This window comes from Danio aesculapii, chromosome 21, assembly GCF_903798145.1.
Source record: "Danio aesculapii chromosome 21, fDanAes4.1, whole genome shotgun sequence".
Taxonomy (NCBI): Eukaryota; Metazoa; Chordata; class Actinopteri; order Cypriniformes; family Danionidae; genus Danio; species Danio aesculapii.
In genome coordinates, this window is record NC_079455.1 from 15,022,786 (window position 1) to 15,039,643 (window position 16,858).

Sequence of the window (16,858 nt, forward strand, 5' to 3'; positions counted from 1 at the left end):
AGAGAGAGAGAGAGAGAGAGAGAGAGAGAGAGAGAAAAAGAGAGAAAGAGAGAGAGAGAGAGAGAGAGAGAGAGAGAGAGAGAGAGAGAGAGAGAGAGAGAGAGAGACTTTGTTATACTTGGAAATAATGTTTGGTCACACTTTATTTCAAGGTATGGTTCTCGCTCTTAGCAAACCATTTTGAACTTTGCTTCAACATACTCCAAATTTGCTCTTTAATAGTTATTAAGGTAGTTTAGGAATTGGGTATGATTAGGGATGTAGAATAAGATCATACAGAACATCTGCTTTATAAGTACTAATAAGCAGCCAATATCTTGATAACATTCATGCTAATAAGCAACTAGTTAATAGTGAAAACTGATCCCTAAAGTGTTACAGAATGCATTCATTTTTATTGGAATGATTCTGTAGAAAGTGAATCATGCATAACATGTAATAAACTACAAGAATAGATAAATGCAACAAAGCAACTCAGCATTGCAGATCAATGTGACTATTGCGATATCGATGCTGAAATGATATATTGTGCAGCCCTAATCTATAGTAGGAATAAAAAAAACTATGGAAGTCAATGGCTGTTTTTTCCCCAGCATTCTTTAATAAATGATGACAATTTTCAGTTTTGGGTGAGCTGTCCATTTAATATCAATTAATCGACTTGAGATAATAGGAACATTGTATTTTTTTTTTTTTAATGACCATCAACAAATGTTAGTTCATCTTATTTAATATACAATACAAAGAAATAAGCATTTCTAGATCAATAAATAACCAATAAAAACCGATATGATACCAATATATATAGCAAATATTCATGTGCTAATCTCAGAAACTTTTCATCCAAAATTTATTTGACACCGATTTAAAAACACCGATTTTGGTACATCAGAAAACCCCTTATTATTCACAACATCATGCTGAACTTGGCCACTAGTGACCTCTGAAATACGGGTCCAACACAAACACACCAGTTTTTATGTTCAACCAATGGCAACAACATCATATATCAAGAGCTCTTGTCGTTCTTAAATCAATAATTGCACTATTTGACCATAGAAATATCTACAAACTTAACACTGCTCTTCAGCCCCTGTAAATAAACAACAAATGCTGTGCAAAAGGCAACCTAAGAATGACATTTCACACGATTGACACTAGCGCTTACAAAGGAAGAGAGACTGAAGTGAATGTCTTACAGTAGGGCGAGCTGTTAGGATGTAGACGCTCAATGTGGCACTTGTGAAACAAGCAGCTGCAAACCAACCGACACGTCCCTCAGATTTACTTGTACATTTGCAGATATGTAACAAATAATATGCACTTAATAAGCACTTCTGAGTGAAGCCTACGTCAACCAATGGGAAAGAGTCTATTGAAGATCAAAATTAAGAAGCGAACTGGATGCTATATATAAAAACTGTTGTGCAACTTTGAGTTTGTCACACAGTTATGACCTTTCTTCCACCAGTACAGAAATATAAAGTCAGATCTGCAAAATAAAAACGTAATCTTAAATTCAGAGATTTGCAAAACGTTAAACTTGTGATTCTGGAAAGAAAATTGTGAATTGTTATATGTAAACTCACAGTTGGGAGAAAAGTCAGAGTTGTGAGAATAAAAAACCACTTACCTTTTGTTAAATTTACGTGGCACAAATAGTCTTCTAAGAGAAACAGTCAAGCCACTTCACATTTTGATTATGAGGAGAATTAAAGGGACAGTTCAACAAAAAGAGAAATGTCACCATTTGCTTCATTTTTTCCTATTTTCAACCTGATGGACTTCCATATTGTTTCTTTTTTCCATGATATGGACACCAGTGAGAACTTTTACAGACCAGCTAACATTTTTATGTTTGGCTTTTCCATTAAATAATTACCATTTTTTTACTTTACCAATTGTTTATTCACTCTCCAAAGCCTTATGAGTATCCTTTTGCTGTCAGACACAAAAGAAGATATTTTAAAGAATGTTGAAGAGTGATAGCTGTTGATATACATAGTGAAAAAACTATGACAGTCAATATTCAAATATCTAACAATTTGTATTTTTGGCTGAACTTTCCCTTTAAATAACTACTTTTTTTTACTTTATTAATTGTTTATTCACCCTCCAAACCTTTACAAGTACCTTTTTACTGTTGAACACAAATGAAGATATTTTGAAGAATGTTGGAGAGCGATAGCTGTTGATAAACAGTGAAAAAACTATGTAAGTCAATTTCCAACAATCTTCAAAATATCTTTCATTTACCTCATTATACTTTTTATATAATTACCCTCAAACCAATATGAGTTTCTTTTTTCCTTTTTTCCGCATGATGGACTTCCATATTGTTTCTTTTTTCCATTATATGGACACCAGTGACCATTTTAATTTTTGGCTGAACTTTCCCTTTAAATAATGATTTCACCTTTCTTTTCTTACTTTACTAATTGTTTATTCACCCTCCAATGCCTTATGAGTATCCTTTTACTGTAAAACACAAAAGAAGATGCTTTGAAAAATGTTAGAGATTGATAGCTTTGATAAACATAATGAAAAAGAAATTATTAATGTCAATTTCCAACAATATACAAAATATCTTCAATAGTAAAAGGAAACTCAAATGTTGACAATTTAATATTTGGCTGAAAATGATGACTTCATTAAAAAAAAAAAATTAACTTATCATTTATTCACTCTCCAAAACCTTACGAGTATCTTTTTACTGTTAAACACAAAAAGAAGATATTTTGAAGAATGTTGGAGACCGATAGCTGTTGTTATACATAGTGAAAAAAGAAATTATGAAAGTCAATTTCCAACAATCTTCAAAATATCTTCAATAGTAAAAGGAAACTCAAATGTTGACAATTTTATATTAGGCCTAAAATGATGACTTCATAAAAAATTAAAATAAAAAAAAACTTTACTTATTTATTCACTCTCCAAAGCCTTAAAAGTATCTTTTTACTGTTAAACACAAAAGAAGATATTTTGAAGAATGTTGGAGACCGATAGCTGTTGTTATGCATAAAAATTGTTATATAAAATAAATAATTTAATAAATTTATAAAAACTATAAAAGTCAATAATCAACAATCTTCAAAATATCTTCAACAGTAAAAAGAAACTCAAATATTGACACAATTTGTATTTTTAGCTGAACTTTCCATTTTAATAACTACTTCACCAAAAGAACTAAACTTTACTTTTTGTTTATTCACTGTCCAAAGCTTTATGAGTTTCTTTTTACTGTTAAACGCAAAAGAAGATACTTTGAAGAATGTTGGAGACCGATAGCTGTTGCTATACATAGTGAAAAAAGAAATTATGAAAGTCAATTTCCAACAATCCTCAAAACATCTTCAACAGAAAAAGGAAATTCAAATGTTGACACCATTTTATATTAGGCCTAAAATGATGACTTCATAAAAAATTAAAATAAAAAATAAAAAAACTACTTATTTATTCACTCTCCAAATCCTTACAAGTATTTTTTTACTGTTAAACACATAAGAAGATAATTTGAAGAATGTTGGAGACCGATACTATATATGCTATATATAAAAATTATTATATAAAATAAATAATTAAATAATTATATAAAAACTATGAAAGTCAATAATCAACAATCTTCAAAATATCTTTTAAACGCAAAAGAAGATATTTTGAAGAATGTTGGAGAGTGATATCTGTTGATAGACATAGTGAAAAAAAAAACATGAAAGTCAATATTCAACAATCTTCAAATATCTTCAACAGTAAAAAGAAACTCAAATGTTGACACTTTTTGGTGAACTTTCCCTTGCAGAAGTTAAAAGCTATTAAACTAAAAGTATATTAAACTAGTTCCTGGAGACATGATCATTTAAAATGTAGCACACACACACCACTGACGATGACCTTATATTAAATATTTAAAGCAGCCGAGTTTAAAAACACCGCTATGTGAGGATGTAAACAGTCATCGGTGCTTTAATGCAGTCAGTCTCGAGTCTAAATCAGCCTGAGCGCCACGAGTCTCAAGTTTCAAGGAGATGATGCAAGTGTTCACTTCCTGTGTCAGAAGCGCTTTCCCTCTGGAGGTGTTGCAACCATCACCTCCTTACCTCCAAAGTCCCAGTAGGCAGTCATGTGGAAGGCCATGTTGGACAGCACCACCAGATACTCACACGCCGCGAAGCATGTGTAAACTGCCAGAGAGAGATAAGAAAATACGGAAGTGTGGAATTACAACGTTTATTTAAATAAAAACAACTGGGCATTATTTAAATATGATTTGTTTCTATTACATTTAGGCAAAATATTTGATGTGTAACTGCAAGAATGCAATCAATCTAATGCCTGGTTTATACTTCTGAATGGAGTTATTGGTGTACTCCAGGTACCCTGCATGTAGCCTATGGCTGTTGTGAGCATTTATAATTCTGCATTTGCTCTAGCAAGAACATTTCTGAAACGGTAGTATGCAGAGAGGTTTCTATGTTCCACTTTATCGTGTCTCTTAGCTAGTGTTTTGGGTTTTCAGGTGAAATGGACAAGATTCTGTAGAAGTACCTCAATCTCACAATCATTCAAGAAAGAAACTTTCATTAACTTCTCATACAGTAAACACATCCATCTGAGGCTCCTTCACAAGACTCCACTCTTGTTAAAGGAACACTCCACTTTTGTGGGATATAGGCTAATTTTACAACTCCCCTAGAGCTAAACAGTTGAGTTTTACCATTTTTGAATCCATTCAGCTTGTGGGAGCACTTTTAGCTTAGCTTTTTAGCTTAGCTTAGCATAAGTCATTGAATATAATTAGACCATTAGCATCTTCTTCAAAGGTCTCAAAAGAAGAGTTTCGATATTTTTCTTATTTGATGATACCGGCACTGCACGATGATATTACACAGTGCCCCCCAATATAGACCCCAGATAAGGAACTAGGTAACAGCACTTGTAATATCATTGCGCCTGTTATCAACCTAGAAAATAGCTATTTTATTTTCCAGAAATCATAATAGACGGTGTAAATACAGAAGAATCGAGCTTTAAACAAAAAAATAATTTAGATTTTTTTTTTTTTGAGTGAGATGCTAATGGTCTAATCTGATTCAATGATCTATGCTAAGCTAAGCTAAAAGTGCTCCAGCCAGACCCAGAGATCATCTGAATTGATTCAAAAATGGTAAAACTCTAGGGTCATTTTAAAATGAGCCTTTTTCAAACAAATGTGAAGTGCTCCTTTAAAGACATCAGCACCGCTTCTCTCTACTCTCGGCCCCGCCCACACTCATCACCGCTACCAAGATCTTGCTCTTTACCTTTTGGCAGGATTTCAACAGTACTCAATGCTCACACAATCCAAGACATGCTGCGCTGCTTTCACCAGAACTCACCAGGGTGAACGTACGGTAAGTACATTTGTAAAAATGTGTTATTTAATATTGATCAATCATCCAACCACCCAAATCAGTGATTAAACACAATACATTTTAAGATGGGTTTAACCAAAAGATCACATTGGTCGATTACTTTCATATTTTTCTTTGATATGAGAAGGTGCTCCAAATTAATTGGCTGATGGTGGGCGTGTTTATAAAGACACCACAACATCCTCATAGAAAAGCACGACACCTTTAACACAGACACCACATGCTAACTTTTAATTGGACCGGCTGTTGCGTTGCTACAGTACAGACATTTTTGTGTGTGTTTTTTCCCCATTTTATACCAGCTTGTTTCACATTAAGCCCGAACATACACTACTAGTCAAAAGTTTGGTGTCAGCTTTTTTTTTAAATTAATTTTATTTAATAATTTAAAAATATATATTCTGTTCATCAAGTCGGCATTTATTAAATGTAAAAAAAAATATTGTTAAATATTTATTTTTTAAATATTTATTTATTACTTACTGTATGTAGTTTCAAATGAAATGTTTACTACAGTCATTATTGCTTTTATTACTATTACACAGGGATTAATTTGTGCCGGAACAAGCCGGATCCGGCACCTCTGAAATCTGATCCGGCACCTTATTTTACCGATAACCCTCCACACATGCACCCCTGCCCCAATCTCTTCCCTTTTTTTCTGAAACTCCCCAACACTCTTCACTTTAGTCCGCGATACCCCCCACCCCCCAGTTTTCACTTTCGTACACAATCTGTTCCGGGACCTCGCAATTTACAAATTAAGCACTGCTATTACCATTAATAATAACAATAACAATAACAACAACAACAACAACAACAACAACAACAACAACAACAACAACAACAATAAACATTTCTGAAGGATCATGTGTCTCTGAAGACTGAAGTAAAGAAGCTGAAAATTCATCATTTAAATCACTGGAATAAATGATTACATTAAATTATAAACTACTTTTGAACAGTTCTTTTATAGTGCAATAACATTTCACAATTGTACAATTTGTCCTGTATTTTTGATAAAAGAAATGCAGCCTTGAGAAGTAGGATAAGCTTACTTTAAAACATTTAAAAATCCCACTGACCTCAAACTTTTCACCGGTAGTGTAACTGTAATTTCCTTAAAGAATTTTCGTCATTTTAATATCTATAAAGTTTTCTACTTTTGTCAGTAACTTTTGAAATTCAGACAGAATTTTCATGCACTAGTTTGGCTTCAATTGGCAAACAACTGTGCAAAATTATGTTTCAAACGTGCCCAATGATTTTGTTGATCTTTGATAAAGATTATATTTAACAGTGTGTTTATATTTAACAGTGTGTTTTAATTATAAGTGTTTTAAAGATCAACTTGAATGTTAGCTCTAAATGCTAAGAGGGGAAATGAGCCGCATAATCAATAATTTACAATATCAACTGTTGACTGATAATGTAAACGTGTATCATGTGTTCATATTTTAAAGTATATTTCTGAAGATCGCTATGAACCGTTTAAAACATGAAAAATTATTATAAAAAAATAAGCTACTGTTTAAAAAAAATTGAGTTTTATAATTTATTTGAAAAGACTCTTCAGCAAAGACTCTTTTAAAGTGACATTATAAGAAAAAATATGCAGATAAATGCAATTCTTCTGACATTTTAAATGTATTTAAAAATATTTCACAGCAATACAATTTTCTTTGTATTTTAAATCTGATTAATGGTGACCATAAAAAACAAATATTAAAGCTTTAAAAATACCAACAGACTGGTTACTTAACATTTATATTTACTCTCTATTTGAGCAAGTCCTTATAAGTTTAAATTACACAAGCAATCAATTATAGTTCATAATAATTTCTGAGTTACTTTAAAATGTTTTCTCATTGAGGGAAATGAGGGTGGGGTGAAGAACAGAGATGTTGCACTCACTTCCTTCTTCACAGTACGTGTTGTGCCGCCTGTAGAAGTAGACCGCCAACACACAGCAGCCGCCGTTGAACAGGAAAAGGCGGAGCTTAAACCAGTACGACATCATCTCCTGGTGACAAAGTGGGTTTGTGAAGAAAGAAAAGAGAGAAAAAGGAGAAAGAAGGCGCACAATGTCAACAGTTCTCTTCTGCAACGCGATGTGGAGCAAGCAGGTGGAACGCGGCTCTGTGAAAAAACAGCAACCACTTCCCCCAGAGCTGCACTTTCACAGCAGCACAAATATACAGACACACTGCGGTCTCTGACACATTAACTCCCAGAATTCTCACACAGCGGCGCAAGCAACACCTTTTATTAGAGCTGCGCGAGTGGTGTCAAGATCACTCGTGTGTGTTAAGAGCGTAGCTGAATAATTAGAGCAAGTCTATGTATGAGAATATAAGCGGAGTGAAAAATTAAACAGCAAAAGATTCACATGTTAAAATCACATGTGAGATGCGCATGAAATGTTTCATGTGTGATTTTAACATGTGAAGTTCAAAAGATGCTCGTGAGACGCTCTTGCGCTTTTTTTTTCTTATCCGGTTTATTTATTTATTTTTCATTTTATTTTAAATGCACAAAAAGTAGTGCTGGGCAAAAATGTATTGCGATTAATCACATATATATATAAAAGTGTACATACTAATTATATATAAATATCTATTCAACAAAATGGCTTTGTGTAGTTTTGTTTTTATGCATGTGTGTATCACAGATACATAATAAATTTGTAACACACACACACACACACACACACACACACACACACACACACACACACACACACACGTCAAAATAAACTTTTATTTTGGATGCAATTAATCGCGATTAATCTATGTTTTAATTAATCTTTTGTAAAAGCAAATATTTGGTTTATCTTTAAAGCACAAATTAATACTGTTAATGAAATATGGGAAATATGGGAAACTTATGAACCTTATGAACCCCACAAGGCTCGATTCTGGCACCTCTCCTGTTCAACCTTTATATGCTCCCTCTGAGCCAAATAATGAGAAAAAACCAAATCTCCTACCACAGCTAAGCTGATGACACTCAGATCTACCTAGCCTTACTGCCTAATGACTACAGCCCCATTGACACCCTCTGCCAATGCATTGATGAAATTAACAATTGGATGTGCCAAAACTTTCTTCAGTTAAACAAAGAGAAAACTGAAGTGATTGCATTTGGGAACAGAGATGAGGTTCTCAAGGTGAATGCGTACCTTAGCTCTAAGGGTCAAACAACAAAAAATAAGGTCAAGAATCTTGGTGTGACTCTGGAGTCAGATCTGAGTTTTAATAGTCATATCAAAGCAGTTAGTAAATCAGCATACTATCATCTCAAAAACATTGCAAGAATTAGATGCTTTGTTTCCAGTGAGGACTTAGAGAAACTTGTTCATGCTTTTATCAGCAGCAGGGTGGATTACTGTAATGGCCTCCTCACTGGCCTTCCCAAAAAGACAGTCAGACATTTGCAGCTCATCCAGAACGCTGCGGCCAGAATTCTGACCAGAACCAGGAAATCAGAGCACATCACACCTGTCCTCAGGTCTTTACACTGGCTCCCAGTTACATTCAGAATAGATTTTAAAGTATTATTACTGATCTATAAATCACTAAATGGCCTAGGACCTCAATACATTATAGATATGCTCACTGAATACAAACCTAACAGATCACTCAGATCTTTAGGATCAAATAGATTAGAAATCCCAAGAGTTCAGTCAAAGCAGGGTGAATCGGCTTTCAGCTATTACGCCCCTCGCTGCTGGAATCAGCTTCCAGAAATGATCAGATGTGCTCCAACATTAGGCACATTCAAACAAGACTGAAAACACATCTGTTTAGCTGTGCCTTTACTGAATGAGCACTGTGCTACGTCCGACAAATCACACTATTATGTTTTTCTCTTCTTTTATAACACATTTGATCTGTTTTTATGCTTATTTATTTAATTTTTTAACCATTTTTATTATTTGTTTTTATTTTTCTTATACTTGTTTCTTTTATTCCTGTTTGTGTAAAGCACTTTGAATTGCCACTGTGTATGAAGTGTGCTATATAAATAAACTTGCCTTGCCTTGCCTATTACTTCTAGAAACTAATGAATGAATTAATCTATAGGAATCTACTAATCTGAGGTTTGTAAATAGCTATAAGTGAATAAAAGCTTAAATTAAGGGCGAGATTACATGTTGACAATGTAATAAAATTGAAAACGTTTTTCCTTCCTTCATGTTTTAAATCATGATTAAAACATCTAAATACGCTGTATTGTAGATACCAGGCCAGTAGGTGGCGATGTCACTATCGGCGATCTAATATGATTTGACAGATCCTGGATCTGTTAATCCTGATAACTGATCTCTGGCTAATTTGGTTCTTCAAGAAAGTTCGCAAATCAAATTAAAATATCTGGATGAACTGATCTGAGATTGCTGCGTGTGATGTAAAGGACTGATCTATCTATCCTCAAAATCATGATCAGCAATGCAACGATTGGCTGACAGCACAGCAGCATGATGACATCATCTGATTAATATTCAATTATCCATGTCAGCAAAATTATATAAAATTTACGGTAAACAGTTTGTCAAATATGATGCGCAATAACGTTCTACCTTTGTTGTGCAAATTGCATACAATTCTCCTTGTTAATTTTAAGCACTTTTCAACAAAACAAGCCAATTTTCCTGGTATTCCAGGAATTCCAGTCAATTTCAAGCACTCACACCCTGTTATAAATTCACAAAAATTCAGTTGTCACAAAATTCTGTTTTGTACATGGAGATGATAATAAAGATTTTTTTTTAAGTCTGTATTTTTAGACTCCCAAAACATTGCTGTCATATAAATACACCAAATACTTGTGGGTAAGGACAGGAACAACATGAAAGTTAGCAAATGACATTTAAATTTAATTTTGGATAAACTATACCTTTAAAGTCAGTGTGAAATTACTACTAACAATATTTATTTTGCTAGCATACATTGATATTATTTAGGTGAATAATTGATCCGTAAAAATAAAAAAATGTTTTTTTTGTTCAATCGTGTTTCATCAAAGTGTGACCATTCGCTTCTGCGTTTGAAGTGGCAATCCTTCTCTATTGATGCCAGTTTGGCGACTTCAGCCACAATATTCTTAGCCACGCCCCTTTTACCATTAGTTTGCCACAAGGTAATGATGTGCAAAAAAGGAAACCCCGCCCCGAATTTATATTTAGTTTCAGTTAGAGGTAAATCAACACACTGAAATAAATGTGTGTCTAACTGCGTACTATCTGAAGATTAACTTAATTTAGTCCCTTAAGTTTTATAGGTCCTCCAGGCATGTTTTTCTTCCACTGTTTAATTAGAACAATTGTTCATACTACTCTATTTACACATTGTTTTAAATGCAAATTCACTATTTTTGTGAATTACATGTAAAACAGTGTGTAAAAAGAGTAGCATGTGCAAATAAATTCATTACACAGTGGATGAAAAACATGATGATCTACAGTTCTAAGATTCCAAACTGTTCACACGATGGACACTTCACTGGAGTAACGCACCACACCTGTTGCTGCAGCTAATATTACTGTCACTAGAGTACTCTGTTCACCGATTACCCCTGTTCAACTGTTGATTACCACACATATAATCAGGCAGGTCTTAATGAAGAGCTGAACTGGTATACCTAATAAAGAAGCCTGTGAGTGTAGTGTCTGTAATATTGGCATTTTCATACACATGAGATTGTTTATATCGCCCCCTGTTGATCTGTTTATAACACATTATGCTAAACCGTAATGCCATAATCTCAAAACCTCGTCTTACCTCTGAACTGAGCGAATACTTGACAATCAGCGACCACAATTTGCAGGTGCATAACATGTGGAACAGAGAGCTGCCAATAAACAGGATGAAGCCGCTCTTATGGACACCTGTGGACCACATATATAAAGACACAACATTATAAACCATAAAGACATACACAAAATGTTTAGCAGGTAAAATAATAATTATTAATATTTCATGGAAATATAATGAAGACGATCTTTGCATTTCGACTTACTAAATAATATATGCAAAAATTAGAATGTAAAATAAATTAAATTATCTTACGAACACATTTTTTTCATTTTAATGAATGGCAATTTCTGATGCAAATATTCACCACACACACACACACACACAGTTTTGATTTAAGTAAGATTTGTTTTAAAAAAGCTATGGATAATTTTACTCAAAAGAAAGGATTAAAAGGACAATTACAGCTTACATTCTTTCTATTTAAAATAAATAAATACCTTTTTTTTGCTGAAGACTGAAGTAATGGCTGATGAAAAGCTTTGCATCATGGGCAGGGTTCAACACTAAGGATTTTTTCTATTGGCCTGATCGGGCCAGTGGTTTAAATTTTTACTTGCCCTGCCAAGATTTTCACTTGCTCCACCAAAAAAAGTTAATTGCTGTCTTAGCCATATATTTTAAATAATGTGTCAAAAATATTGTCTGTGAATCTAGAATTTCAATATAAAAAAAGTTAATAAATGTATAATGAGCAAAATTCAAAGTGTTATGCAAACAAATTAGCAGTATGGAAATAGTGCAGGTATTTTATTGCAAAACAAATGGTGGCTGACTTGCCAAACTGACGACAAACTGCAAATTTTTTTTCATCATGTTTACCCATATAAACGTTAGCTTCAAGATGACTTCACAGAGAAGATGGCATTTAAAGGCTTAAAAGCTCAAACTGTTATCGATTCTAAGACTGTATTTTGACGCAATTGACAAATAATCGCAGGCAAATTTAACTTTACTGACAAGTCAGCACATGCCCCGATTGGGCCAGTAACAATCCTTTGTACAGTCCCGAGCGTCTCACATGCTGGCCATCGGGAAGTCCTAATTGTTGAGCTCTGACAGGTATAAATTATATTTCAAGATATATTGAAATTGACTCCTGTATCTTTTAACAAATAAATGACTCAAAATCATTTTAAAATTTGTAACCACACTAATTTTTACAGTAGTGTACTCTGATGAAGCGAATATGAAAAATATAGCAAGTATAATTAAAATTGTTAATCAAAAACTTTAATGAAAGATTTATGAAATACTTTTATGAGAAACTTTACAAAAACATTTTAAGTTAAAGTGAAAAAATTAAATAATAAACTTATTGAAATATGTGAAAGACAAAAAAAATGAACAGGCGACGCAGTGGTGCAGTAGGTAGTGCTGTCGCCTCACAGCAAGAAGGTCGCTGGTTCGAGCCTCGACTGGGTCAGTTGGCATTTCTATGTGGAGTTTGCATGTTCTCCCTGCGTTTGCGTGGGTTTCCTCCGGGTGCTCCGGTTTCCCCCACAGTCCAAAGACATGTGGTACAGGTGAATTGGGTAGGTTAAATTGTCCGTAGTGTATGTGTGTGAATGAGTGTGTATGGATGTTTCCCAGAGATGGTTTGCAGCTGGAAGGGCATCGGCTGTATAAAACATGTGCTGGATAAGTTGGCGGTTCATTCCGCTGTGGGGACCCCGGATTAATAAAGGGACTAAGCTGAAAAGAAAATGACTGACTGAATGAAAAATGAACAAGAAACAAAAAAGATTTATATTCTGTATAATCACAGCGGTCACAAAACATTTCTTTCTGAACATTTTGAAGGAAAATATTTCAAGGCAATCAAACTGGTACACATTCTAGGAAAAAACATCCTTTGGCATTTACAAACACACCACATTTAGCAAATCAATAGCAATACAATAACAAGCACATTAAAGCGACCCTGCTCGTGTGTGCATGTTGAAGCAGAATATTCAGGGCTTGAGTCCAGAAAGGCACTTACTGTATGTCTCAGTGGAGGAGACGTAGGTGAGCAGAAGCAGGCCAACATTTTCACTCACAGCTAAGAGGAAAGTGAAGCCGCTCAGCAGCTGCTCTGTCAGCCTCCTGGAGAAGCGTCCGCGGTAAAAGCTCAAATACGCAGCGGCTACCAGGAATCGCGGGGCAGAATGCAGACCGATGCTGCAGCGCCAGATGTAGCGCTCTGGAGTCAGACTGATGGCTGCACTGATGGACGGGAGGTAGTTAGGAACCTGGGAGAGATTTGTTTCAAAAATAATAATAATCAAAATATGCAGTTTTGCTGTGATGGTTTGAGTTTTCTGATGGATGTCCACTCCAGGATGGAGTAACACATATAATTATGATCAATAATAAAGTTTAACGTTTAAAGGCCTAGATTACTGTATATAATGACCTCTGAAATAATATGTCATTGCTTTTTCTGTATGCCAAATGATTTGTTTCCTCAAGATTTTCCCAGCTAGGTTAGAGGTCATGGAAACTTGAATGGATCTGGACTCTTGAAGAAATTGAAACTGTTTCCTGAGTTATTTGCCTTTTTTTGTGTTAAATTATTTAAAGTTAATTTCTTTGTATGTAAGCTGCCAGTTTGGATGTCGATTGTGCCAGTTTTTAATCCGTTTTGATAAGACGACTGAGAGTACACTAAACAGCCTTGAGTAAGACCAGATTGTACTTTGTGTGTGTGTGTTCTATTCGTATGGATCAGTATTACAGGTCTGGGGTCAGCTCTGAATACCCTAGTGGCTGTCTGACATCTGACTTTTGTATGTGATGCCTAAGCAAGAAGGTCGATGGTTCGAGCATTGGCTAGGTCATTTGGCATTTCTGTGTGGAGTTTGCATGTTCTCCCCGTGTTCGCGTGGGTTTCCTCTGGGTGCTCCGTTTTCCCCCACAAGTCCAAAGACATGTGCTTTGGGGGAATTGGGTAAGCTAAATTGTACGTAGTGTGTGTAAATGAGTGTGTATGGATGTTTCCCAGTGATGAGTTGCAGCTGGATGCCTAAAACATATGCTGGATAAGTTGGCAGTTCTTTCTGCTGTGGCGACAGCAGATTAATAAAGGGACTAAGCCGAAAAGAAAATGAATGAATGAATGAATGAATGAAGCAGGGCGGCCTATGAACTCTTTGTGAGTGTTAAAGCTGGCTTCTGCTATTAAAACTGCAAACTATCTCGACTAAACTTCACTTTAATTGAATCTCTGACTCCAGCTCTTCTTAATTATTAAATAATTTTAAAAAATGTTAATAAAGTTAGGTCTGCTTCGATGATTCAAATAATTTTGAGAACAAAATGTCAAAATATGGTTTAAATCTTGAGCTTATAACATATATTGAGGTTAAAATTAAACAACATGTAAATATTAATATACATTTGATTATATTTTCAGTGATTCCTCAATGGGTAAAATCTAGTAGTTTAAGGACAGTAACAAATTACAAAGATTCAAAATGACAAAATAATCTAAAAATTATATCAGGGGTTGTCAGAGTTTAATGTTATTTTTGCCATGGAATAATTATTACTCTAAATACACCTATAAAGATTTTGACGTTTAGGACGGTGTTTTCAGTAAATGCATGACATAAAATATGTTTTGTTTTTGTCCAGAAAAAACCCCCGAAATAATACTTGAAGAAATACGATTTGAAATGTATAGCAATACCATAATGCCGTTGAACCATATAGTATTTACAAAAAAGTCAATTACTATAAACTAATAAACTGTAACAAATACTGCAGTAAACTTTAGATTTTACTACAGAAAACTGGTGAATTATAGTATATTTTCTCTAGTACGTTGTAGAAAACTAAAGCACTGGGTAGTTAATTTATTTTACTATAGAATTGTATTGCCACATCAGCTATAACATTATTACAGCAAGTTCATTCCAGTACTTTCCTACAGTATGGTTCAAAAACACTATATATGCAGGGGGATTCGGGTGGTTCGAAAGACCCACCCCTCACTGACAAAGGTCCAGAATTTGTCCCATACATGAGCTCATTTGTCCTATTTTGACTGCTGTGCCATCATAAACTGTGAGAATAACTCACCGAAGAAGGCTTTAAGACCACGAAGAAACTGACCCAAGTGAAGCTCTTTCACTACTGACCCACTGAGCAGTTGTTAAATAGTGAAAACATTTTAAAAGAAACTTTTATTCTAAATCATAGACCGTATTCTTAAAAGAACAAAAAGAGCATTAAGAAGCACATCAAAGGTTAATTTTGAAGCTTATAAAATTTTATTTGAATACTAATTAGCCTATTGTTGTTACCCATGAATTTTCAAATGTACTTTTACAAGTGAGGCTAGAAAAATCAAGAAGTTCTACACTATTATTATTAATATTGTTATTTATTTTTTACTTCTTTATTTTAATTATTCGAGTGGGCAGGAAAGTTGAATGTGCTGGCCAGTTTGTTATGTTATGTTTTTGGTACACTAAAAAGTGTGATTATGATGACCACCTGACAAGCTAGTCCAGCTAAAAAAGGTGCTTTACATATGTCACTAAAAGTATTTAAGCAGCATTTAAACCTTATAGTTAAATAGAAAAGGTGAATAACTGCAAAAATGTCTACTTTTTGAGAAAAAAAAAAGAACCACCCCTTTCACCAGACTGGTTACGGGCCTGATATGACAACTGTTGTTTTGATGCTGGACATTCCCATTTAGCAGCATGTGTCGTGGGGACATGTGTTTGTACAGTACAGTGATAATGGACTGTTCTGTCATGTCATGTCCAGGGAACTGAGGTACAGTTGATTTTATATTCGTACATTAAGACTTTCTCCTTAATAATATAGTTTAAGAAAAATATGCTAAGCAAATTCTGAATAGGGATATCATACTAGTAGCCAGACTATCAAAGTACAACGCTGTTCACAATCAATGCGATTTCAGACCGAATACTCAAAGTTGCGTGTCACAAAATGTCACTGTTCAAAATAAATGAATTAATGAATGAATACATGAATGAATGTGCGAATAAAAACCATCAACCACCCAATGTCCAGGGAACGTGTGTGTGTGTTTGGTTTCTCACCTGACAGTGTGTGTATGTGGCATCATTGTAGTGGTAGAGCATCGCCAGCACGATACAGGCGACGAGGCCAATCAGAGGCAAACACACCGTGATCACCGCCAGCCTGGTGAACGGCACGCGGATCAGAGGCTTGTCCCGATCCACAGACCCGTAAGGGACCTGTTGCATCTTCGCAGAACTGATTACACCCCCCGATGTGTCACAAGCGACATACAGACTGCCTGCAGCCCATGGCTCCAACCGCGTCTCTGAACTAACCTTACATGTCTGATAATTAGCTTAAGTTGAAGCTGAAGCCGATTTAAAGTGGCTGCTGGTTATCACTGAACTAACGTTAACATGCTTAGGGAAATATAGCGAAACTTGACATTTCTGTCATCCAGTTTAACTACAGAGGATCTCTAAATTAAGCTACGTTTAATAAAAGAGTCGTTAATGTTTTAATTTGGTTAAAATTTGGGTAAAATAAATAAGTTTTCCGACAGGACGTGAATGCTTCGAGAAAACTTCCGGTCACGCGGAAACTATATTTTTCAAAATCAAAGTCCTCGTAGTGTTTTTTTTAAAGGGA

General features: G+C 34.6%; 1 protein-coding gene across 1 annotated transcript; it reads right to left on the reverse strand.

Moving 5' to 3' along the window:
• Positions 1-3,661: 3,661 nt before the first annotated feature.
• On the reverse strand, positions 3,662-16,793 carry pgap2 (post-GPI attachment to proteins 2). Its single transcript, XM_056446306.1, has 5 exons — positions 16,288-16,793; positions 13,212-13,461; positions 11,195-11,301; positions 7,326-7,434; positions 3,662-4,181 (listed from the first exon to the last, which is right to left on the reverse strand). Exons 1-5 carry the CDS (start codon positions 16,453-16,455, stop codon positions 4,051-4,053), a joined length of 765 nt encoding a protein of 254 aa, XP_056302281.1. The 5' UTR covers positions 16,456-16,793; the 3' UTR covers positions 3,662-4,050.
• Between the last annotated feature and the right edge of the window lie 65 nt (positions 16,794-16,858).

Coding starts and splice junctions, on each gene's coding strand:
- pgap2 (XM_056446306.1), bottom strand. CDS start 16,455: ATGCAACAGGTCCCTTACGGGTCTGTGGATCGGGACAAGCCTCTGATC. Junction 7,435..11,194: donor AGTATTCGCTCAGTTCAGAG/GTAAGACGAGGT, acceptor CTTTGTCACCAG/GAGATGATGTCGTACTGGTT. Junction 4,182..7,325: donor CACGTACTGTGAAGAAGGAA/GTGAGTGCAACA, acceptor TCTCTCTGGCAG/TTTACACATGCTTCGCGGCG.